General features: G+C 38.3%; 3 protein-coding genes across 3 annotated transcripts; all 3 read left to right on the forward strand.

The window, feature by feature from the left end:
• The first annotated feature begins 765 nt into the window (after positions 1-765).
• LOC102227331 (protein transport protein Sec61 subunit alpha-like 1) lies at positions 766-8259 on the forward strand. The gene is made up of 12 exons (XM_005799894.2): positions 766-1048; positions 1634-1701; positions 1812-1877; positions 2387-2465; positions 2536-2667; positions 2744-2853; positions 3110-3263; positions 3390-3550; positions 5136-5333; positions 6371-6562; positions 6657-6733; positions 6885-8259. The coding sequence occupies exons 1-12, from the start codon at positions 1042-1044 to the stop codon at positions 7069-7071; spliced, it is 1431 nt and encodes a 476-aa protein (XP_005799951.1). The 5' UTR covers positions 766-1041; the 3' UTR covers positions 7072-8259.
• Positions 8260-8498: 239 nt separating this feature from the next.
• On the forward strand, positions 8499-10576 carry LOC102227596 (mitochondrial intermembrane space import and assembly protein 40-A-like). The gene is made up of 3 exons (XM_005799895.2): positions 8499-8709; positions 9227-9325; positions 9405-10576. Exons 1-3 carry the CDS (start codon positions 8688-8690, stop codon positions 9737-9739), a joined length of 456 nt encoding a protein of 151 aa, XP_005799952.1. The 5' UTR covers positions 8499-8687; the 3' UTR covers positions 9740-10576.
• Positions 10577-11531: 955 nt separating this feature from the next.
• uroc1 (urocanate hydratase 1) lies at positions 11532-21376 on the forward strand. Its single transcript, XM_005799821.2, has 19 exons — positions 11532-11763; positions 12263-12393; positions 14202-14295; positions 14575-14634; positions 14728-14856; positions 14948-15009; positions 17161-17227; positions 17362-17505; positions 17595-17683; positions 18194-18256; positions 18368-18547; positions 18637-18734; positions 18823-18895; positions 18961-19150; positions 19238-19336; positions 19424-19523; positions 20401-20482; positions 20557-20656; positions 20748-21376. Exons 1-19 carry the CDS (start codon positions 11638-11640, stop codon positions 20886-20888), a joined length of 2028 nt encoding a protein of 675 aa, XP_005799878.1. The 5' UTR covers positions 11532-11637; the 3' UTR covers positions 20889-21376.
• The last annotated feature ends 2116 nt before the right edge of the window (positions 21377-23492 follow it).

Below are 23492 nucleotides of genomic sequence, written 5' to 3' on the forward strand. Positions count from 1 at the left end.
TGGATTAATCGATTATGAATAAATGGATTAGAGGGCTTGAAGACTTTCCTCAGACAAGGAGATTGGCAGCTCAGACTTTCAGTTCACCTCCGACTACATTAGAGGGCTTGTAGACTTATTTTACATGGGATACTCTATTCAAATGATATAATTTTTCAAATAAATATATTAGTTCTCAAGAAACATATGCTCCATATTTATAGTCTATGTGATCCCCAAATCAAATAGTGTAATTTGCCAGCCAAGGCATCATTATAGTGCTAGGTGGTCGCATTGATGCAAATGTTTAGCATCAGAACGCTGGCTCCAAACCGACGGGCACACTTTGGCAGGCCCCGGTTAAATTTCTTCAGGAATTTTCTAGTTTTGTTATGATCTGCAGCGAAAGTGCTAAATAAATACTCAAGTGAATAAACTTGATTTTAATTCAAAAAGGTAATGCACAATACTTGATAAATTAGGCTGCACAAGTTTTCAATTGAGTAGCCTATTCAATAAATTATCGACACAAAATAAAATTTTGTAATAAATTGAATGAAGCTCAAATGATCATATATATAAATTAAATGTAAATGAAAATATTCTCAACTAATTCCGTCTCCTTTTTGTGCATTTAGTTTTGTTTGTTTCCAAAAAAATACGGTTCCTTGCGTTTTTAGTAAAGATTGTATCAACTGCACTTGTTTGCAGTACAGACTTTCAAGATGTGCTGGCACTCTTTGCTAAACCTGAACACTTCCACGTTGCTCAATGCGGTAGTAGTACTTCCGTTTTAAGGAGAGAGGAAAAACCCTACGAACATAACTTTGATCTTTTAACCCAATGAGAACAGGAGGTATGGCCACTGACGAATACGTTTTACGCGAAGCCGCTAAAATGGACGCTGTCTCTTTAAATCTTTGAGCTTCGTGTCTGTAACGGTGACGTGTCTTTCTCCTCCTCCTCCCGGTGGCTCAGTCAGTCAGTCAGTCAGTCATTGAGTTTCACTCCGAGCTGATTTTCACTGGAGGGGAAAGGCTATACGACCACTGTTAAGGCATCATGGGCAGTAAGTACTACTTTTTGAATGAATCTTCATCAGCCTGATGCCTGTAGCCTCTGAAGAAAACCTCATGTTGTTGTTTAGTCCGTTTTCTAACTTAGTTAGCTAACTCTATTAGGGTTCACTTTAGCTTCTACTGCTAGCTAACGTGTAAATTGTTGCTTTTTTGCCGCTATAAAATATTTCTGACAAAAACCTATTTGTGGAAATAATTCAGCGAACTAGAAATATTTTATAAATGCGGTTTATTTATTTTTTTATTTTTGTTCTAAAGTTCTAAGCTGCAGACCGAGTTAGCTAGAAACCTATAATGAGCTAACCACTCATTCAAACACTGACAGTCTAGTGATGACGATGCATAACAGACCTGCTCTTATCTTTATCTCACTGTCAATAAAATCAGGTACTACAATCACGTGGTATAGATGAATACTTGTAAAACAGTCAGCAACAGCGCAATAATAAATATTTTATAATATTATGCATTTTGTGTATTTAAATTTCCCATGAGTCCGCCCCACTCTCAATGCCACGTCCTACTCATCCCACCAATTATTCCCAGTCAAAACTCTCATGTTTGATTGTTTCCAGTTAAATTCTTGGAGGTAATAAAGCCGTTCTGTGCGGTGCTACCAGAGATCCAGAAACCTGAAAGAAAGGTAGGTGTTTTTCATTTATATTGTTATTATTTTCTTGTTATTAAATGACCTTTAATCTTGGTTTATGAAGCTTCCTCTTTTTGTAATTCCTGACAATATGTGTCCAACAGATCCAGTTCAGAGAAAAGGTGCTATGGACGGCAATTACTCTCTTCATCTTTCTTGTGTGTTGCCAGGTAATTAGAAAAAATGCTTTCAACGTACTACAGTCTACTTATTATGCCAAGCATTGCTGTTTCTTTGACTCTAGAAATAACAGGTTAATCTGTATCTAACTACAGTTTGGAGTTTGTCAATTACAAACTTGTAATTGACAAACTCCATATTTTTACCTAAACATATTTTCCCCTAAATACACCTCTGGCAAACAATAAAATGAAAATTCCTCCAAATCCAATTCATTGTGAAAGCTGTGTTTATGTCTTTAATTGATTGTGCTATTTATCTCTAATTCTAACAAATATATTTCATAAAAAGTAGTTATATTTATTCAGTTTTTGTCATGTTCATCTTTTTACAAAGCTGAATGTGACATTGTCTGTGTCATATAAAATATAAAATTGGCATCTGCGGCAGATGCTAATTTCCTACCGTCAATATATGTCATGAATAGTTTTAGAAAAAAGTTACTTTATTCATTATCTACTAACTAATTCAGTCTTTCTCATGAACTCTGTTCCTTCAGATTCCGCTTTTTGGCATAATGTCCTCAGATTCTGCAGATCCATTTTACTGGATGAGAGTCATCATGGCTTCAAATAGAGGTATTGGTCCAACATGCTAAGCAAAACTAAAGTCTTTTTGACATGAGCTAACAAATCTACCTTCATCTAGGTACTCTGATGGAGCTGGGTATCTCACCCATTGTCACCTCAGGCCTGATAATGCAGCTGCTGGCTGGAGCTAAGATCATTGAAGTTGGAGACACCCCAAAGGATAGAGCGCTCTTTAATGGAGCTCAGAAATGTATGAAACACAGACCTGGCTGTGATCTAAAAATTTCATTTGTATTTTGGGTCGTCTAATCTTTTGATGTTTTCAGTGTTTGGGATGATCATCACCATCGGCCAGGCCATTGTTTATGTGATGACTGGCATGTATGGAGATCCATCAGAGATGGGTGCAGGGATCTGTTTGCTCATCATCATTCAGGTAAGAATGACAAAAAGTGTTTTGACTGATCAAAGCATTTGAAAGTATGATGTGTAAACTAGAAAATTTCTGAAGAAATTTAGAAGAGGTCTGCCAAACAGTGCATATCAGTTGCATCAAGCTATTCCTTACATGTTGACTAACATCGACTTATTCTCTGTAGAATGCAAACCTCATGCCATAAGACAGCTAAGCTCCCAGTCATCTTTTTTATGTATATATTTGTATTAATTGGACTGGTTGTACGTCTTTGCAGCTGTTTGTTTCCGGGCTGATTGTGCTGCTCCTGGATGAATTGCTCCAAAAGGGCTACGGCCTCGGTTCAGGGATCTCCCTGTTCATTGCCACCAACATCTGCGAGACCATTGTCTGGAAGGCCTTTAGTCCCACCACTGTGAACACTGGAAGAGGTAAACAACCAGAGACCACTCTTCCAATAAATTTCTTGATGTATTAAATATGCCTCTTTTAGCTTTTCTCAAACTTGTTCTGGAAATGACAGAAATATTTATTACTTTTGTAATTTTGTGTTGCAGGAACAGAATTTGAGGGAGCAGTCATCGCTCTTTTTCACCTCCTCGCCACGAGGACTGACAAAGTGCGGGCTCTCCGGGAGGCCTTCTACAGGCAGAACCTCCCCAACCTCATGAACCTCATCGCTACAGTGTTTGTCTTTGCTGTAGTTATATACTTTCAGGTGTGTTGCTTTCCTTCTGTTTCTAGCTGTGTTTCCATCCAACTGTCAAGCGAATTTTGAGCAAACTTTTAACAGCCCCCAAAAACAAAATTAATGCAATTTAGGCCTGTGTTCTGTCTACTGGTTTGAGGCTATTCAAACCAGTAGACAGAACCAGGTCACATGAAGCATTATTTCGTCAGATGTTGGCTGTAAAATAATACAATGTAGAAATGTCTCCAACTTTAGTGCCTCTATGAAGACACAAAACCATCAGTGGATTAGAGCATCCTACCCAAAATACATTTTTGTTGCTCATCAATTTGATTTGACTCAGTCAAAAAAAAACTGTCAAACTATTTTTTCCTGTCATTTTTTTAAAAATGAAAATGTCGGGGCGTGGCGTAGGGGTTAGCGCGACCCACATTTGGAGGCCTCAAGTCCTCGACGCGGCTGTCGTGGGTTCGACTCCCGGACCCGGCGACGCTTACCGCATGTCTTCCCTCCTCTCCTTCCCCCTTTCCTGTCAGCCTACTTTGTAAAAAGGGACTCTAGAGCCCACAAAAGACCCCCTGAAGGGGTAAAAAAAAATGAAAATGTCAAATTCAAATACCTCTCATGTTTATTCCCTTGAATTAGTATTCAACAATTGTGCACATCTTACATCAAGTAGATGAATACATGTAACTTTTTCTCCGTAATGACAAAAAACACTGACTGTGGTCTAGTAAATATATATAAACATTAAAATTAAATGATTACTTTTAAAGTATGAACATGGACATGAATTGTTCTCCTGTTTGTGCATAAACAAATGTCTCAATGTTTATACTGATGTGGAGGCTAAATCACACTCAGCAGCCGCAATGGAAACTGGAATTACAAGCAGAATTTTAGCTAAAGTTTTGAAATCAGGGAATGTTCTCCAATTGAAAAGATCTGAACTTGACAAGACTCTCTGAATGAATGAGAATGCACTTCTTCTGCACCAGATCTGTCCAAATTCTTCAACACTCTGTCAGCTCTCCACTAGTGAGATGCCTTTAGTTCAGTGTTATGATCAGAGATTAATTTCAGATGGAAATTTTTGTTATTTTTGATTAATTGGGTTACTTCCACAACATACTCTCTGCAAAGTTCAAATTGTACCAAGTTATGTGTGAATTGTAATGTCTCATCAATCGATAGTCTTCAGATTTTCCCATCACGGTTTAAAAACCCAACCAAAGACTGAACTCCATCACTCACAGCTCAGCCAGGAGAGCCTCTCCCCGGTCACCCCAGACTGACAGTCCTCCGCTCCATTCTGGAGTTTCATTCACAGACCTTTCAGTGGAGGAAAAAGTTCGCTATGCCAGAACTTATTTGGAGCATATGTTTCCATCTCCCCTTTTTTACATATTAACTCTGGAAAAACCAAGCAAGCCTACAAATGTTTTTTGCGAAATTTAAGATTTTATTAATTTTTTACTTTTGCTGTTTTGTTCCAACTTTGAATGCAATGCTTTGAAATGCGCTAGAGAAGTTGATGGAAAGATGGTTTCTGTGACTGATTCTACAGTATTAATTGAGCCTCATCTTATACAAAAATCTGATCTTCTTATAGGGATTCAGAGTGGATCTGCCCATCAAATCTGCTCGCTACCGTGGCCAATATAACACATACCCCATCAAGCTTTTCTACACCTCCAACATTCCCATCATCCTGCAGTCTGCCTTGGTCTCCAACCTGTATGTTATCTCCCAGATGCTTTCCACGCGCTTCAGTGGAAATTTCCTGGTGAATCTGCTTGGAACGTGGTCTGTAAGTACACCAGTATTTATGTGCTTTAAGTTCTTTTTTTTAAGCACTGAAACATACTTTATGATTCCCTGTGTGTTTTAAAAATATTATTTTAAAATGTTATTTTTTTCTTTTTTCTACCATATACTAACAGGTGATTAGGATGTAACATGGTCATGTCTGTATAAGGATCCAAATGTGAAGATGCATAGTAAAACAGATGACGAAACAATATTTAGTATATAAATGTAGAAAGATCAAACTTGGCTGGGAAATCTTAAACAAATATTCTCAGAACTCAGAATAACTGAAGTGCTATAGAGGAGGGCTGCACCGATTGCAGTTTTCTGGTTGATTGATGATTACCGATCTTCTAAAAAGCCTAACTTAATCGATTCCGATTTTGGCCGATACCAGTTTTTTGTCTGAAATGTTGCTTAATGTATCGAGAAAGTTACTGAATTGGCAATAACGGGGTGACTATTGTTAACTGTAAATGTGCAGACATGACCTGGTCGGCCGGTTTGTCAGTCAAACACAGAAGAAAAGAAAAGCACGGTGATTGATTTTTAGTCTTTTGCTGAGGTTGATAAAATCTGTGGATAAGATCGTCTTCACATATAAAAATCGGCCGATCTCCCAAAATTAAGAAAATCTGCACAAATAAATCGGCTGGCCGATAAATCGGTGCACCCATGCCATAGAGTGAAATATTACAAGTTTGGCTGGCTGCTGAACTGACATATTAATCTTATCTGGGTTTGAAAGCAGGAAATTTCGACAAATGTTGGCACTATATGATTTGGTAATATTTTATTGTCTTTTATCATTATCACAGAGCTCCTCATACACTGAAAGTTGCTGCATATCGTCTATGTTTACACTGAAATTGCTTGTTGACTATACGGTTTAAAATCATAACCCAACCATAAGACATCTTTCTATTACCAAGGTTTTTGTTTAGCAAAATAATTTATAGGAAGCCTGTATTTCATATAGTTCTAGATGTTTGGACATTTTTGTTTAATAAAATATTCTTTGCCTGTTCACGATTACAGGATGTAACATCAGGTGGCCCAGCTCGTGCCTATCCTGTCGGAGGACTTTGCTACTACTTCTCTCCACCAGAATCTTTTGGTTCTGTTCTAGAGGACCCAGTCCATGCACTTATTTACATCTTTTTCATGCTCGGCTCATGTGCCTTTTTCTCCAAAACTTGGATTGAAGTTTCAGGCTCTTCTGCAAAAGACGTAAGTCATGACTGCAGTCTGTCAAGTGGTGGAGGTGTGGGTTTGTTTTCAATGTCATTTTTGTATTTAAGCTGTGCTCTTCATCACCATCCAGGTAGCAAAGCAGCTGAAGGAACAGCAGATGGTGATGAGAGGACACAGAGAAACCTCAATGGTTCATGAACTGAACAGGTAAAATGATGATTTTCACTTTATGGTGTTTATTTGGTCAGATAAATCATTTGGCCATGATGACTGTCTAAACTCTTCTTTACTTACTTCTGACTGTATTTGTTAATATGTTTTCAGCCATGTAAATTTCCCCAAATGTTTTTGTTTTTAGGTACATTCCAACCGCTGCTGCCTTTGGTGGACTTTGCATCGGCGGTTTATCGGTGATGGCGGACTTTCTCGGTGCCATCGGTTCTGGCACCGGTATCTTACTGGCTGTCACCATCATTTATCAGTACTTTGAAATCTTTGTGAAAGAACAAAGTGAAGTAGGCAGCATGTCGGCCATGTTCTTCTAAAAAAAAGAAGCTGTGATCCTGCCATCTCCTGCCAGCTTTTATTGAGTTTTGTCTGTATTTCATTTTTGTTCTTTTTTACATCTATGAACAATATCTGCTCTGCTAAAGACATTGAGGAACCCTCAGGAGTCCCAGCTGAAATGGGACGCTTTGGGGAAGTGAACGCCATGCTTACTTTCACATCATTTACTCACTCCTCAGAAATCCCAAAGGAGATGAAGAGAACACCACTTCAGCTGGATATCATCACAACTCCAAACCAAGATTCAAACCAAGATTTTCTGAATAGCTTCTGGCAGTGATATTTTATTCTTTTTACATGTTTTCCCCACACAGGATTTAGTGCTTCAGTATGCAGGCATACTCAATTAGGAAGTGGCTGCCAGCTGCCTGGGTGCTTAGTGGTATGTCTTTGGTTAAACTTTTACTCTCAGCTTAGTTATTTCTCTGCCAATCAGCTTAGGGTGCGGACAGAAGCTGACCTGTCAAGTGCTGATTCAAATACTGTAAATGTTCCTTTGTGTAACCTTGAGTTGGACCTGAGGCCTCAGAGCTCACATTGGGCTCCAGCCTCAGGAGGGGTGCTCTGAACACTCATCCATTAAGTGTTGGTTCTTGTTCTTTTAATGTGTGGCATTCAGGGATCTGCAGTATTAACTCACACCTCATCAACATTCCTGTTAGCCACATCTGGGGGATTCTTCTTTTGTTTTTAAATTGTTCCCTCTTCTTATAGCTTTTTTTCAGACAAACTTATTATGTTTCTGTACATAGACCACACATTGAATAACATTATTCAATGTTATTCAACATTGAATAATGTTGACTCTGTCTTAAGAGTAAAATAAAGTATTTGAATATGTAAAGAGAAACTAAAACATTTCAGAACAAACTTGTTTAAAAAACATTCTGAATAAAAGAGACTTTTGTGAAAAAAGTATTTTTCAATAACTTGTCCAGTGTGTAATTAAATTGTAATTATTTTGATGTACGATTTCAAAACCTTCAGCAGCAGTTGAGACATTTTGATTTTGGATATGCTTTAAAATAAAATAAAATTATTTTTTTATTTCATTTTGGCTGTAGAAGTTGCTAATTAGTTATTTGGGGATGTAATCCATACTATGTGATTTACACACATTTGCATTTATCACTTTTATTACAAATGTATTATTGCAAAGTACAGCTTGTTTAAGGTCATATTTTTCATTTGTAAAAAAGTTAAAAATTCTATTTTGTCATTAATTGTTTTTTTGGCCTAGAAGGTTAATTTTTACAATAAATATTTATTTTTTGCTCAATATATAGATGAATATTCTTAAAGTAATGGAAATGCAACTTGCACCAATCATTAAATAGCGTACTTTTGATATTTTCTGGCGTTTTTGACCTATAGGGGGCAGCAGAGCATTGACGCTACCGGAAACGATAAAAAAAGAAGATGATCGCATCATGCTTTAACAAGGATAGTTGTGAAACAGCTACTTTGTTATGTAGTGAAACGTGTAGCTGTTTTGCGTGTGTTTTAATTTTTGAAGTGTGAACATATATTCCGGGAGCTGTTGGCTGCTGAAGTGAATTTAAACGAGGCCTGTAGCTTGTTCCAGCTGGAAGAAATGAGCTCGGTCCGACAGGAAGGTGAGCATCCTGAGCTAGCCGGCGGCTAACTTTTCTGGAAGGCTATCACTAAAGTTTATTAGTGTGATTAGAAAATGAACGCTGGGGTTCTTATGCAGTGTCTAAACAATAACTTATTGTCATATGTGAGGCGGGACATTTTGAAGTCTATTAGCAGCGGACGGAAAACCTGCTGTGGTCATCTCAGGGTTTAACCTTGAGCACACACAAGATGCATGTCACAACTAGCGCATATCTAAGATTAAATTAATAAAGGTTGCTTAGCTTCCGTCTGAAACCGGATTTTGATACTAATCCATTAGGATGGAAACATCCCTGTATGTCCCTAACATGTGACATACTATTTAGCATCTACTCTTAATGAGCAGATGCTCATAAAGAGCATTTCAGGGTTTTTAACTTTGAAAGCTGAAATTTGTTAAACAAGATTGTAACAGATTAAAGCTCTAACCTCTCGCTTTGATTTGGTATTGTGATGTCTTCTAGTTTGTCAAATATTTTTTGCTTTCTGCTGCAGGTAAAGACAAAATCATATTTGTCACCAAAGAGGATCATGAAACACCGAGCAGTGCTGAGCTTGTAGAGGAAGACCCCAATGATCCGTATGAGGAGCAAGGTGAGCCGGTCTCTGGATGAGTGTCTCTGATTTCTGTTATGCAACGTCTCAACCTGGACTTCCACTCTTTTCCGTTTAGGTCTGATTCTCCCCAGTGGGGAGATAAACTGGAACTGTCCCTGCTTGGGCGGGATGGCCAGCGGTCCCTGTGGGACTGAATTCAAGGACGCCTTCTCCTGCTTCCACTACAGTAAGGAGGAGGTGAAAGGCTCTGACTGCCTGGAGCAGTTCAGGACCATGCAGGAGTGCTTGCAGCGCTACCCAGAGCTTTACCCAAAGGAGGATGATGCACAATCCAGCCAGGCGTCTGAGGAATCTGCTGGGTCTGCGGAGCCGTCAGACCCAGCAGCTGGCTCTGAGAAGGACTCCTCCGATCCCACACTGTCTAACACAGAGAGCTCAGCAGAGAGCTAATACTGAGCCTTACTGTGGAGCTCATAGCTCATTTCACATTCAGGCGTCTTGTTATACATCTGGGAAAAAAAGAAAACATACAGATTTCTCCAATTAATATTCATCAGAATTAAAAGTACTAAGATAAAAGGGCTTGTTTCGCTGTAAACAAAACAAGCTCATATCATACAAGCTGATCATGTAGGCCAGCAGCAGCTACCGTCAAGTCAACAATCATTTCTATTGGCCAGTGGTTTCTCTGCAGAACAGAACTCATTTCTTGGGATTTATGGAGCAGAAATGTTACAGTACCAATTCTGCTACAGATTATCAAAACTCATTAAGGTTTGTGGTTTCCTCAGGTCAAAGATGGGTTAAACGGGAGATAATTACTTGACTTTAGTTTGTGATCTTTCAGGACCAAGCTCATCATGCTCACCGGGTGCACATTGTGTATACTTCAGTTTGCCTTTCTGTCTATTCTGATTGATCGTAACTTCAGAAACTGTAAAATTGCAGTAACTTGTGTTTTAAACTTTTGGTTGTGCCCTCCTTTTTACAGATAGATTTTGCAAAATTTCATAGAAAGCTCAAAGTATTTATTTTCACCGTCCTGTGACTGAATACTCAGAGATATGAAGAGTTAACATACTGAAGAATACTTTGTTCACTTTTCATTGTGAGCTCCTCAGTGTTGTTTCCACTGTTGCCTCTCAGGCTGCACTTATTCTTCTTAATTTATAACCAGACTTGAAGTATTTCCTTCATCTGAACCAAACTCAACCTTTTGTGTGCAGCAAAAGAACGATTGCAGTGAAAATTGCTTACAGTTTTGCAATAAAAAGCATTGTAACTTTTCATTGTGTTGCACTTTATTTTTTAAAAATATTAATGCAACCAACCAAGTAAAACTGACTTGGAACTATCCTGACCATCAAAAACTAATGTTTTTACTTGGACCTGGAATACTCCAAAGTATTACCAACTATCAAGCACGGTGGTGGCAGCATCATGCTATGGACCTATTTTACTGCATGCGCTAATGTTGCAATGCGCAAAAAACAGAACACGACAGATGAGCAGGTCAGCATTAAGGTCAGAACTCAAGCCTGCTAAATTGTATTAATTTTGATTTTGGTAATGTGGCTCACTGTCCAGGGCAGCATCAAATGTGGGGTATCATAAGGGCCCCAACTATGTATTTTTTTATTGCTTTTCTGCATGTTCAGTCAATCTGGAGGGACATTTGAGTTGCAACTTCCAGCTTGGTGCAAACTTTAAGGTTTCTTGCACATCTTTTACATTTTGAATTAATCAAGTCTAATTTAAAATCTAAAATACTGAATATGACCAGACTGCTTCTGTATGATTTCATGCTTGAGCTTTTGTATAAAAAGTTGTAATTATGATGGCTAATGTTTTCCACTTTCATTATAAACAGAATTTAAGACAATATTTAATAATGCCTATTTAATCAAGGCACTGAAACAGTAAATGAGCATTTCAAGCATTTCAGTTTTGGAGAATTCATTATTTCTCAGAAATTGTGAACAATCAGAGTACATCCAAATGATTAGGATCAGATTTTGTCACACACTGTATCACACTTTGTTATAAAACAGAGGTTGGTCTCCATGTTTGTCTGCTCAGTCTGTGCTACTTCAGCCTCTTTCAGGGATCAATAATTATCAAACATCCCTGTGGAGTTAGTGTATTTTCATTGGTGAACCCTTCCAGATCAAAGGTAACGTAAAAACCAATGGGACGGAAAGGGAAGAGGGACTGGCCTCAATAAATACACAGATTCTCTCTACACAGATGCTTGTTTGTTGCATCAGTCGTAGTTGCCATCGGTGTGTGGCCTGAACTTTGCCTCCTTGGTTTCTGCTGCAAACGTATAACAGAGAAAAGTCTCCAGGATGTCGGATTTAAAGGAGCTTTGCAGCGGTCTACCCCTGGATCCTTTGCCACCAAACCGAGGAAGAGATCCAAATGTGCCACACGCTCCGGTCCGGACTCCTAACCTCACAGCTGAGGAGGAACGAGTGAGTAACTCCTGACATTGTTCTTTCATGGAAGTATTTTGTTGGAAGATGTTTTGGCTGTAGTTATTATTGCATGCATTTCAGCATTGATTCTATTACCATTACCATTCAAATATGCACTGTAAACTGAAACCTTCATAACACCCCTTAAAATGTAAAAACTCACTACATCTCTGCCTGTTAATAATGTATGAATGATAACACTGTTAAAAGATCAAAATTTGCCATGGAAGTGATAGAGCTGAGAGCAGTAGTCAGAGCCTCATCTGCACTCTATTTTTTCTTGCATCACTCTCTGTTGGTTCAACCTCTAAATTGATTATTTTCAGAGGTCCTAAAATGATTGCACAAACTCAGAAAAAACACCTCAGTCAATAATTAAAAGAGGGAAGCAGGGAAAGCTTATGTCTGACATGAAAACTTGATAAAAAAGGAATGACAGGTTTGTCTAGGCTCTGCTTTCACTAACTCACAGTAAATTGTCTCTATCCTTCTACAGCTGGCACTGAGAAATGCTCTACGCTACTTCCCATCATCCCACCATTCAACTCTCGCATCTGAATTTGCTAAAGAGCTCCGGCAGTACGGACATATATACATGTACCGTTTCTGCCCCGCGGCTCGGATGAGGTACGGGGCCCCTAATGAAGACCTGGTTAAGATTTTCAATGGGTCAAAGTTAGACATTAGTGTTTCACAGGATTAAATGGCTTGAAATTCCCTTTACTTCATATAATCATCTAAATTTCAATAAAGTACGTTGAAAAAAATTAAAGCCATATATTTAGGTTTTATAACAAATGTAACATAAATGCTACGTTTGAATTAAGTCATTATATAACAGAGCCTTCTAAAAGTATTTATACTCTTCAAACATTTCCAAATTGTCTTATGTTATGTTATAACCACAAACTTCCATGTATTTCATCAGAATTTTATGCAATAGACCATCACAAAGTAGTGCATAATTGTAAAATAGAAGACAAAATACGCATTTTATTTACACATGGACATCTGAAAGATGTGGTCACCCTAGTTACACTGATACCCTTAAATAGAATCACATGCAGCAGTTTTCATTTATAAGTTGCCTAGCCAGTAAATGGAGTCATTGTGTATTTATTTTAATCTCAGAGGCTTTAACCTTTTGAGGTCGACGCCCGCCCTGTGGCGGGCATGACGTCATGTTTCTGTGTGTGTTTTTTGCTCCAATGTGATAATAAATTTTGTCAAAATGAAACAAACACTGTAAAATCACAAAGTTTAGGATGTTCTGAAAATAATGATACCAAACAAGGTAAGGTAAATAGTTTTTATGGTGAAAATATAAGGGTAAATTCAAAATTAGACCAAAACGGCCATTTAGACCCAAGACTCCAGTAACACGAGTACAGCAGCTACTCTGTTAAAGGCTGTGAGGTTTGCTAGAGAACATTAACAAGAGGTTAGAAAATGATACCCCTAGATATGAGCTTTCTAAAGAGAACTATTCAATTCATAATCATAACATGGAAAATTTGACATAGAAGGACATCAAAAAGAGGATTATTCAGTGAGCAACAGAGACTCTGTGGTAACTCTGGCGAAGCTACAGAGGTACATGGGTGGAAAACACTGTTTAACTGACAACTATTACTCATGCACTCTAAAAATCTGGCCTTTAAGCAAGGAGGGGGGAGGAGGGGAATGACTGTTAAAAAAAGAAACATCATAAAAAAATAATTTTGGAAAATATTTAAGTATGCAATAAAGCAAAAATTTGGAAGAACCAAAATGGGCTTTTTTGGTCTGCATGCAAGATTACATGTATGCAGGAAAATGAACAATGCACGTCAACCTGAGATAAAACATAGTAGTGGCAGCATTATACTTTTTGCACATTTTCTTGTGCAGGGGCAGGGAAGTTTTTCAGAAATACATGGCGATAATTTCAAGATTTCAGAAGAAAACTTGTTAGAGGCAGTAAAAGACATCAAACTGGGTTGGAGGTTCATCTTCCAGTGACAATAAGTGAACAACCAGAGCTTCAGAATGGTTTGGATCAAAACATATTCACCTTTTTGATCAAAATCTATTTGAGAATTGATAGCTTACATACTTTTAAGATTTTTATAGATACAAATTTTGAAAGAATGTGACGATTTTCTTTCTTTCTTCCACAATTTTTCATGGCTTTTTGTGGGTCAGTCACAAAAAATTGTAATGAAAGGAAGGAAGCCGTAACGTGACAAAATCTGAAAAAGGTTTTGTTTAGATTTTTTACATCAGCTTTCATTCATATCTTCAAAAATGAAATACTTTTTTTTTTTTTTTTGCCAATTTTGCTTCATGCTAATAAAAAATCTAAGTTGCTAACCAGCATTGTATCCAAATACTGTTGAAGCTGAAGGTAATTTCCTGCACCGCTGCTACGACGTGAATCCCTGTCTCTTCTGCAGAGCCTATCCTATTGATCAGTATCCGTGCCACACACGACAAGCAGCAGCTATGATGCTAATGATCATGAACAACCTGGACCCAGCTGTTGCTCAGGTGAACATTTTGTGCTCTGCTTGACTAAACATGTCTAATTTAATATCATGAACAGGGGCGTCCAAGTTCAGGCCTCAGAAGCAACTATCCTACAATGTTTGGGTGCAAACCTTCTCCAATATCACTGAGTAAAGGAACGGTTGGTAACCAGCCGTCTACAGAGGAGGAAGTTCAGTCATGTGACAGGTGTTGGAGCAGGGATGCCTCTAAAAGTTGCAGGATAGTAGACGGACTTGGGCAGCCCTGGCATGAAGGAAACCAACTTTCCTCCTCCTGCAGTTTCCCCAGGAGCTCGTCACGTACGGAGGGAACGGACAGGTGTTTAGTAACTGGGCCCAGGTGAGTCCTGAGCAAACCCAAAATATAATTTATCTCTCATATGATATGCTGACTTAAAACAGCTGAATAGTAACTGTTTGCATCTGAGTCCAGTTTCGCCTTGCGATGCGCTACCTGAGTGAGATGACTGAGGAGCAAACTCTGGTCATGTACAGCGGTCACCCCATGGGCTTGTTTCCCAGCCTGCCTTCCTCTCCTCGGGCCATCATCACTAACGGCATGGTACCGGCAGAACACACACCACGTGTTAACAACAGACACAAACAACAAACTCACATTTGGTTCTGTGTGTTTGTTCTGTTCGTTTCCTCAGGTTATTCCAAATTATTCCTCCAGAGAACAATATGAGAGGATGTTCGCTCTTGGTGTGTCAATGTAAGTCTTTTCTAAGCTGCTGGACTGATTGTGATGGAAAACAAGAAAGAGAAGACAGTCAGAAGGTTGCATACATGCTGGGCCTTCAATAATGCACTTTATCTGCTCTGTTTTCTGGGGTGGACTGATACTACAATTCATAAGTGCAATGATTGAAACCAAAAAAAATACATTTCCATCCACAAGTTTAGATTTAGTGTGGATTTTCTCTAATCCATATAGATTTCAAATCATTCCTACTGAATCAATTACAGATATAAACCTCCACTACTCTTTAAATAAATCTACCTTTTCAGATATAGCTTCACTCCTGCATTTTTGTATTCTTCAATAGGGTTCTTTTATAATTCCAGCTGGATATTCATCTTCTATGCTTATAGAAATTTTCATTCAGTTGATTTGGTTGAAAGAAAATCTACAAACTGCAGTGGAGGCATGAAGACAGGATCACACTAAAGATTAATGTTTGTTGGCTTCATCCATCCAAAAACCAGCTTTGATGTGTGTTTTAGAATCTTGCTCCTGTTAAATGTATGCAGGTTTCAGGTTTTAAGATAAGATAAGATAAGATAAATCTTTATTGTCATTGTCACAAGGACAACGAAATTCAAAGGGTGCCATCAGTCGGTGCACATGCCCAAAAACAAAAAGTAACTGTCTCACAATTCACACACAACGCAAGAATCAACAAACAACTGGCAAAAAAAATAAATAAATAAGAACAGCCACATTCTCACATGCATCATTTATGATGATTAATGGTTGTTTTTGATTGCATTTAGTTTTGTTATTGCTATCGGGTAGAAACTGTCTCTGAGACGGTTGGTTCTTGTTCTGGTTGCTCTGTATCTTCTGCCTGAAGGCAGCAGTGTGTGAACAGAGAATGTCCGAGGAGAGAAGTGTCCTTTGTGATGTGTTGTGCTTTTCTTAGACATTCTTAGACGTTTTACCTAAGCTATGATCCTCAGGTTAATAAAAATTGGTTAACTTAAAAAAGAATCTTTATAAACTGGATAATGCTCAAGCAACAGTATAACCATTGGCAGAAGTAAAGTTTTATTCAAGGGCTGGTTGAAGTTTTATCAGGGGAAGCATTTTCTAGCAATGGAAACTAATTCTGCCTTCTTGACTATTTCCAAAACCCAGATGCATCTCTCTCATGTGTTGCCCTTATTATGAGTGAAGTTAAATCCTGGCATTCTTAAATAAGGCTCTTTTCCTGCTGGAAAACTCTGACTCAGACGTTAAGGTTGATTCCAGGAAAGAAAAAAATGTGTGCAGTCAAAATATCACCTTGCAACACAGAGTGTTTCAGCCATGGACTGTTTCTTTGCAAAGAGTTGTGCAGTTTTCTCTTGTCTTGTACCACACTCAGTGTTTGGGAACATTTTTAGTTACCACTGAACAGGAGCCTGTTCTCTGGATCTTGAGTTGTCCAGAAGACACATTAAAAACTTACTGACACGTTTCTCGAAATACTTAAATGCAATAGTTTGGCGCTTGTTTAAATAAGCTTAAAAATATTTGCCTTCCTCTTCATTATTTGTCTCTGCACAAAAATATAGACTGGTATGTGTGAAGATTGTGATTCTTAAGTTGAATGTCTCAGTTCTGTAAATTAAACAAGCCAACTGCGATCAAATGAAACTGAATCATGTAGATGGGTCACCACTAAATAACCAGAGTATCATTCATGCCGTCACAATAGCTAAGAAACGTTGTGAACTTACAGTTCATGCTGGGCTCAAGTATTTATTTATTTTTATTGATTTAAGATCCCCTTCTAACAAATTGATATGGTTATTATTCTAGTTAGATAGTGAGTTACATGTACACAAGCATGATTGACAGTGCTGAGACCCTCTCCATGGTTTCTATTGATTGTTCCAGACTGAGCTGTAATTTTGTATTTAGCACTGGGAATAATAGCTCATTTTTTCAAAGATTACCTATATCGTACCATACTGTTTTGACATGGTGACAGTTTTAACAAATATGTCAAAAACATACTTTTATAAAAGTTACATACCTCACCTTTAAAAGCCTAAACTTAATTTGGCATTCTTGCAAATTATTGTTTATAAACTTCTGACCAGCACGGTATTTATATTGTGTTACGGCTACATGGTGTAATTTGTGTCTTGCATACAGGTATGGTCAAATGACAGCAGGCAGTTACTGCTACATTGGACCTCAAGGAATCGTTCATGGCACAGTGGTTTGTAAAAAATAAAATAAAAAAAGAGAAGAAGATCCTCACATCCAATCCATATCATGACATGCTGCACCATTTTGTCGTAGCATATACATAATGAACTGAAGGTTATTTTTTAATATCTTTTCTCTGTGCAGCTGACTGTGCTAAACGCAGGTCGGAGGTACCTGGGCACCGATGACTTGAGGGGCCGCGTCTTCGTGACGTCAGGCCTCGGCGGAATGAGCGGCGCCCAGGCCAAAGCGACCGTCATCGCAGGCTGTGTCGGAGTGATTGCCGAGGTCGATTGGTTTCCAGTCGTTCCTGTGTCTCATTGAAAGTCACTTTTCAGACCCAGAATAAATGAAAATGTTTGTCATTTCCTGTGTAGGTGGATGAAGCTCCACTGAGGAAGAGACATGAGCAGGGTTGGGTCATGGAGGTGACCAGTAGCTTGGAGCAATGCATCAAACGCATCCGGTAACAGAAGAACACATCGTCATAATTCATTTCCCACAAATAATATCTTTGTTGGATGGTTAAAATGTTATCTATAGTAACGGTACCTGTTAGCACTGTTGCGTCGCAGCAAGAAGGTCTTGAGTTTAAATCCTAGCTCGGGTCTTTCTGTAAGGATTTTGCTTGTATTAAATTTCTTAAGGACAGCAAAATCAATGTCGAAGAGACATCTGTGAGCAACACAACCCACAAACGTGAGTTAGTTGTACCAGTTCTGTCAGGATCATTGGGCCAGAAACACATTAAATACATAAATGCTGATTCAGGTCATACAGTTAAAAAGACAAGCCAAGAAAATACAATAGTACATAGATATTCATATACATCTTCAGATATGCACTGAAAACAAAACAAAAAAGTAAATCTATCTTACAAATCCAACTGCAATCAAGTTTGAAGGATATGTATTTTGAAAACTGATAAATTTTCCGGTGAAAGGATCTTTAATATTTCTCTGTTGTTGTCTCTCAGAGAAGCCAGGAACTCCAAGACGCCCCTCAGTTTGGGATACCATGGGAATGTCGTAGACTTGTGGTGAGTGAGCTGTGAAAACTTTCACTAGACACAGTCAGGGTCTGTGTTAAAAATAAAACCCTTTAGCTCAATTGTTGCTGAAATTGGTCCACTTTTTCTGTTTGTAATCAGGGAACGGCTGCTGTTGGAGTTTGAGAGGACAGGGGAACTCCTGGTGGATCTGGGTTCAGACCAGACGTCGCTGCACAACCCATACAACGGGGGCTACTACCCCGCCTCACTCAGCTTCCGCCAGGCCAACCAGCTCATGTCCACAGATCCTGGACGCTTCCAGAGCATCGTCCAAGAGAGGTTCAGTTCAATTAATCTCAGAGCTGAACCGTGTGCAGCATTTCAATGCTCATATTGTTTTTACTACCATGTAACCAATGCAATTACAGTCTCAGAAGACACATAAAGGCCATCAACAAGTTATCAGATGCAGGTATGTTCTTCTGGGATTACGGCAATGCATTCCTGCTGGAGGCCCAAAGAGCAGGTGAGTTATTTATAAAACATGACACAAAGAGTATCAGACTCCGGGAAGATTTGAGCAGTAAACAGGAACATGTTTTTGGCTTTAATAGGTGCAGAGGTCAGCAAAGTTGGTGGAGGAGCAACCGAGTTCCGGTATCCGTCTTATGTCCAACATATTATGGGGTGAGTATATATCCAGTGATTTGTTGGTCCAGTTAGTACAGCTTAGTAATAGATTCTTGCTGCAGGGACATTTTTTCTTTGGGGTTTGGGCCGTTTCGCTGGGTTTGCACGTCTGGTGATCCACAAGACCTGGCTGTAACCGACGACATCGCCGCTAAAGTGCTCGAGGAAATCGCTGCCAACGTGTCGGAACGTGTAAGACAGCAGTACAGAGACAACATCCGCTGGATCAGAGAGGCTGGAAAGCACAAAATGGTCAGCTAAAGAAGATCTCTAATTAGGGAATTATGTGGAGACAAAAAAAATAAAAGGTTATTTTTTTAACCTGTGTTGTTTCTTTAGGTTGTTGGATCTCAAGCTAGGATTTTGTACTCGGACCAGAAGGGAAGAGTGTGCATTGCTTTAGCCATAAACCGGGCTGTTGCTGACGGAAGAGTCTCAGTAAGAAGATGAACTCAGCTGAAGTCTTAATAATTATGAATTGACACGTGAATCTTAGTGTTGTTGTTTTCTGTTCTGTTTCTTCAGGCTCCGGTGGTCATCAGCAGAGACCACCATGATGTCAGCGGCACAGACAGCCCCTTCAGAGAGACCTCTAACGTGTACGACGGCTCTGCGTTCTGTGCAGGTGTGTGTTTTATACACAGCTAAGATGATGAATCTGCCTTGAGATGGAAATTTGAGATTTTTGCTGCTTGTACCTTCTGATGCTTCAGCACCTTGCAGAAGTATTCACACCCCTTGAAAATCATGCAATGTTTCACCTTCACCACAAAGTCATGTGCTACTTAATGTTGGTCTGTGACATAAAATCCCAGTATAATTCAATGACTTTAGAGGTTATGACATGACAAAATGTGAATAAGTGCAATTAATGTATTGTAATTATTGGCTCTGTAAAAGAAAATAGTTAAATAGTTTGTTGATTATGTGCAGGTAGTTACAACTTCAAGTTTACAAAGCTGATCATTCATGAATTTACTTTTTGAAACTATTTCAGGTTTTCAGCTGTCAAACATTAACGTAACTTCTGTTATGTTAATGAGTAAATATGCTAAGTTTATTTATAACAATGCCTTTATTTATTTATTTCTTCTGTAGAAGAAACTGTGAAGATTTTGAAAGAAGCCCTGAGGTAGTTTGCAGCAAAATCTGGTTTGGGTTTAGTTTTTCTTCCAACATGGCAAAGACCAAAACACAGAGGCTCTGCCTCCAGAAAACTAGAGTATACTAATAAGATCAGGGGTGAATAACAATTTTGACCCAATCGTTTTTTTTGGCTTTTGTTTAATCATTTCATTTATGGGTGCAAAGTGAAATACGGTAATTATGCACTCAAAATAAACCTCAGCTGTTACGAAAAGCTGTTTGTCTTTCTTTCTGTTTTTGGAAAACCCTTTTAAAATTATAACAGTTTTGTACGATTGTCTATAATTTTCAACTGTAGACATGATATAAAAGAATAAAAGAGACATTTTAGTTTTTACGGTGCTTCCTTTCTTCAGATATGGCCGTCCAGAACTTTGTTGGCGATGCCTTCAGAGGTGCCACTTGGGTCGCTCTGCATAATGGCGGCGGTGTTGGCTGGTGAGGGCAGTAAACAGTAATCTGGCTGTGTCGATGTGAATCACTGTGTATTCATGTCTGTCTCTCACCTTCAGGGGAGAGGTAATAAACGGAGGATTTGGTTTGCTGCTGGACGGCTCCGACGAGGCGGCAAAGCGCGCCAGGTTGATGCTCAACTGGGACGTTTCCAACGGGGTGAGGCTGCAGGCGGAGCAGCAGCTTGATGCATCGGCGTGGAGTCATTGCTCTGGTCGGCTGCATTCCTGTGTGGTTCTGCTTGTTGCAGGTGGCTCGTCGCTGCTGGTCTGGAAACACAAACGCCTATGAGACGATCCAGCGCACCATGGAGGAGAACAGGCAGCTCCGCGTCACCATGCCATTCCCAGTGCAGGATGAACATGTGCTGGACCGAGCCCTGCAGGGATGACTGGTGATGATTTAAACTAATTAGACACAGAGAGCAGAGGAAGGCAGTAGATGTATTTACTTAAGTGTATTTATCGAAATGAGACCTTACTCAGCGGTATGAATTACACAGATTAAGAAGAATCACCCACAGTGTTAATGTCATGATTTGAAAATGTGTGTGTTATAATAATGTCTGTTTTAAAGAATGAGATAAAACTACAAGAAGCAACAAACCTGCACTGATCGTATGGTTTCCAACTTTCAATGGATGGACCATCAATGCATATTACTAATAATACATATTGATACTAATATACGTGATTAAGATGGTCCATCTAAAGTGGATGGATAGATAAAGTCACCCACAAAATAAACTGGACAGCTTTTAGGAAAAGCCATTATATAGAGGAAAGGTTCAATGCAATTGAATACTTTTATCATGTTTGATCACTTTTATCTATTTTTGTGCTGCAAATTAATAAATAAAATGTTTGTTTTAATATTGAAGATTTAAATGGCTGTTTGTGTCTCATAATGTCGTACTCTAATTGTCATTTACTTGTGGTGAACCGTGAATAAAACAAGATGTTTTTCTCCTGCCTAAGTAAAAGCAGCCTTGTACCAATAAATAGTTTATGAGTTAGTAAGAAAGTATTGTCTTTTTCTATTGAAAAAGTGTTTTGGCAGGAAACCAAACAGAGACATAGAAGACGCAGTTACACAGAGCAACACCTGATATTCATGTCTCAACAGGATGGAAATGTTAATGTTTCTCTTTAACTCAGACATCTCCAACAATAATTTATATGGAAAGCTACATTATCATAAAATAACTGAACTAGATTCTCAAACAATTTTTCAAGGATAAATTTGACCACTTTTCCCCACCCTATTGAGATAAAAATATATCTGGAGTACATTATCCTATCAAGATTAGTAATTGCTGGTATCTACTACAGCGTTCTTAATGGGAAAACTTTCATTCCAGATATCTAAAATCCCAGTAAGACATTTTCAACTAGACATTTGACATGAAAAACAGTTTCAGATATAAGTTATCCATCCTGGATGATAAGTTATCATCCAGGATGGGCAACATTTACTGTATGACTTGTTTGAAGGTAGTTTCAGGCAATAGTATATTTGCAATCAAAATAAAAATCCAGGACAAAGATATTATTTAAATATTCCTTAAGCCTCTGTACATTAAATGTCATATTAACTTAAAACAGGAGCAATAGCAAATAGTGTTATTAACATTTATACAAATAAATAAAATATGAGAATTTGTTGTTTGGGAATTTGTTGTTTTTTGTTTGTTTTTCAGTTGGGGTCTAGTTTTGAATATCTAGGGCACAATACCTAATAATTAAATATATAAATAGCATTCTCTGTCAGCAAAAGTTCAAACACCTGAAAGGTTTATCTAAAATATCAGCTTTGACTAGAAAGAGCTGAATTGTGCAAATCTGCATTTTACACAGTCCTCTTTGCTTATTAGCACAATCTTTTGATTGTAGTAAGACCAGAAACCTAAAATCCTGCCTTTCACTTGAGTTTATTGGGTGGAGGGATTAACGAAACAACTTTACAGTTACTGGCACCCTGTAAGACAAATTAAGCTGAAGCGTTTATGTAAAGTGTCATTTAGGGTTGTTGTTTTTTAAGAGCCTGGGATCACTTAATTAGCAATGTGTAACTTCCTGTTTCAGTGCAGTTACGCAGAGTTCCTTCGCTGCAACTCGGTGTTCACAAAGGGAACAACAGTAAAACATGTCATTAAAGGGAGTTAGATGTGTGCTGATTTTCATGAGCCAGCAAAAACAGAGTTTATTTGACTAAGGTTGCATATTATTCAGAGCAATAACTAAAATGTTGTAAAAGCAGCAAAGGGACCCGGGCTCTCTGGTCTGAAACACTGGATGTCTTTTGTTTTTTGATATATGTCCAGATCACCTTAACTACATTAAAAGGATCCAATAAGACCCTCAGACATAATTGGAGTTCCATAATAAAACATTTTATTTCTATACAACTCCCTTCCATCAACTTGTCACTATTAATGTTAAATTAAACAGGTTTATTATTTCACAAAAGCACTACACAGACAGCCACCAGGTGATTACTATCACAGTGTCTCAGATTTGTCGTCATGAAGTTGTTATCAGGTTGTTTTTTTTATCAGTCAGAGGTTTGCGGCCGAGCCTGGTGGAGGAGAAAAATGTTTGGTCCTTTTCCTTCAAGTTGAGATCCTTCCTCCACATGATCAAGTTGGACAGATTTCATCTGGACTGACTTATGAAGATGGTCTGAAACCTTTCTGTCATTGTTTATAGAAACGGTGAGAAGTTCTTCTCTCATGGAAGATGAATAAAACATGAAGATCATTTAATGACAAAAACAGTCTTAAAACATGCAAATTACTTTTTCATCTCCTTCCAATGAACGCCTATTTTTTCTTTGGCAAGGTACTTTTTTTTGTCTTGGTAAAATATTTCTTGTTCATATTTTCTTCTGAAAAAAGAAATAGTTAGATTTTTTTTTTATTATCTTGTTATTGATGTGGAAAAGGAGGAACCTAAGCAGAGGACAGTAAAACTTTGATGGAACCATTAGATCTAAA

Source organism: Xiphophorus maculatus, chromosome 20, assembly GCF_002775205.1.
Source record: "Xiphophorus maculatus strain JP 163 A chromosome 20, X_maculatus-5.0-male, whole genome shotgun sequence".
NCBI classification, from domain to species: Eukaryota; Metazoa; Chordata; class Actinopteri; order Cyprinodontiformes; family Poeciliidae; genus Xiphophorus; species Xiphophorus maculatus.

Bases quoted from the DNA above. Each gene is read 5' to 3' on its own strand.
- LOC102227331 (XM_005799894.2), top strand. The intron at 2,668-2,743 runs GTATGAAACACA...TGATGTTTTCAG, and splicing joins CTTTAATGGAGCTCAGAAAT to TGTTTGGGATGATCATCACC. The intron at 3,551-5,135 runs GTGTGTTGCTTT...ATCTTCTTATAG, and splicing joins CTGTAGTTATATACTTTCAG to GGATTCAGAGTGGATCTGCC.
- LOC102227596 (XM_005799895.2), top strand. From the start codon at position 8,688: ATGAGCTCGGTCCGACAGGAAG. The intron at 8,710-9,226 runs GTGAGCATCCTG...TTTCTGCTGCAG, and splicing joins GAGCTCGGTCCGACAGGAAG to GTAAAGACAAAATCATATTT. The intron at 9,326-9,404 runs GTGAGCCGGTCT...TTTTCCGTTTAG, and splicing joins TGATCCGTATGAGGAGCAAG to GTCTGATTCTCCCCAGTGGG.
- uroc1 (XM_005799821.2), top strand. From the start codon at position 11,638: ATGTCGGATTTAAAGGAGCTTTGCAGCGGTCTACCCCTGGATCCTTTG. The intron at 11,764-12,262 runs GTGAGTAACTCC...ATCCTTCTACAG, and splicing joins TCACAGCTGAGGAGGAACGA to CTGGCACTGAGAAATGCTCT. The intron at 18,896-18,960 runs GTGAGTATATAT...TTCTTGCTGCAG, and splicing joins TATGTCCAACATATTATGGG to GGACATTTTTTCTTTGGGGT.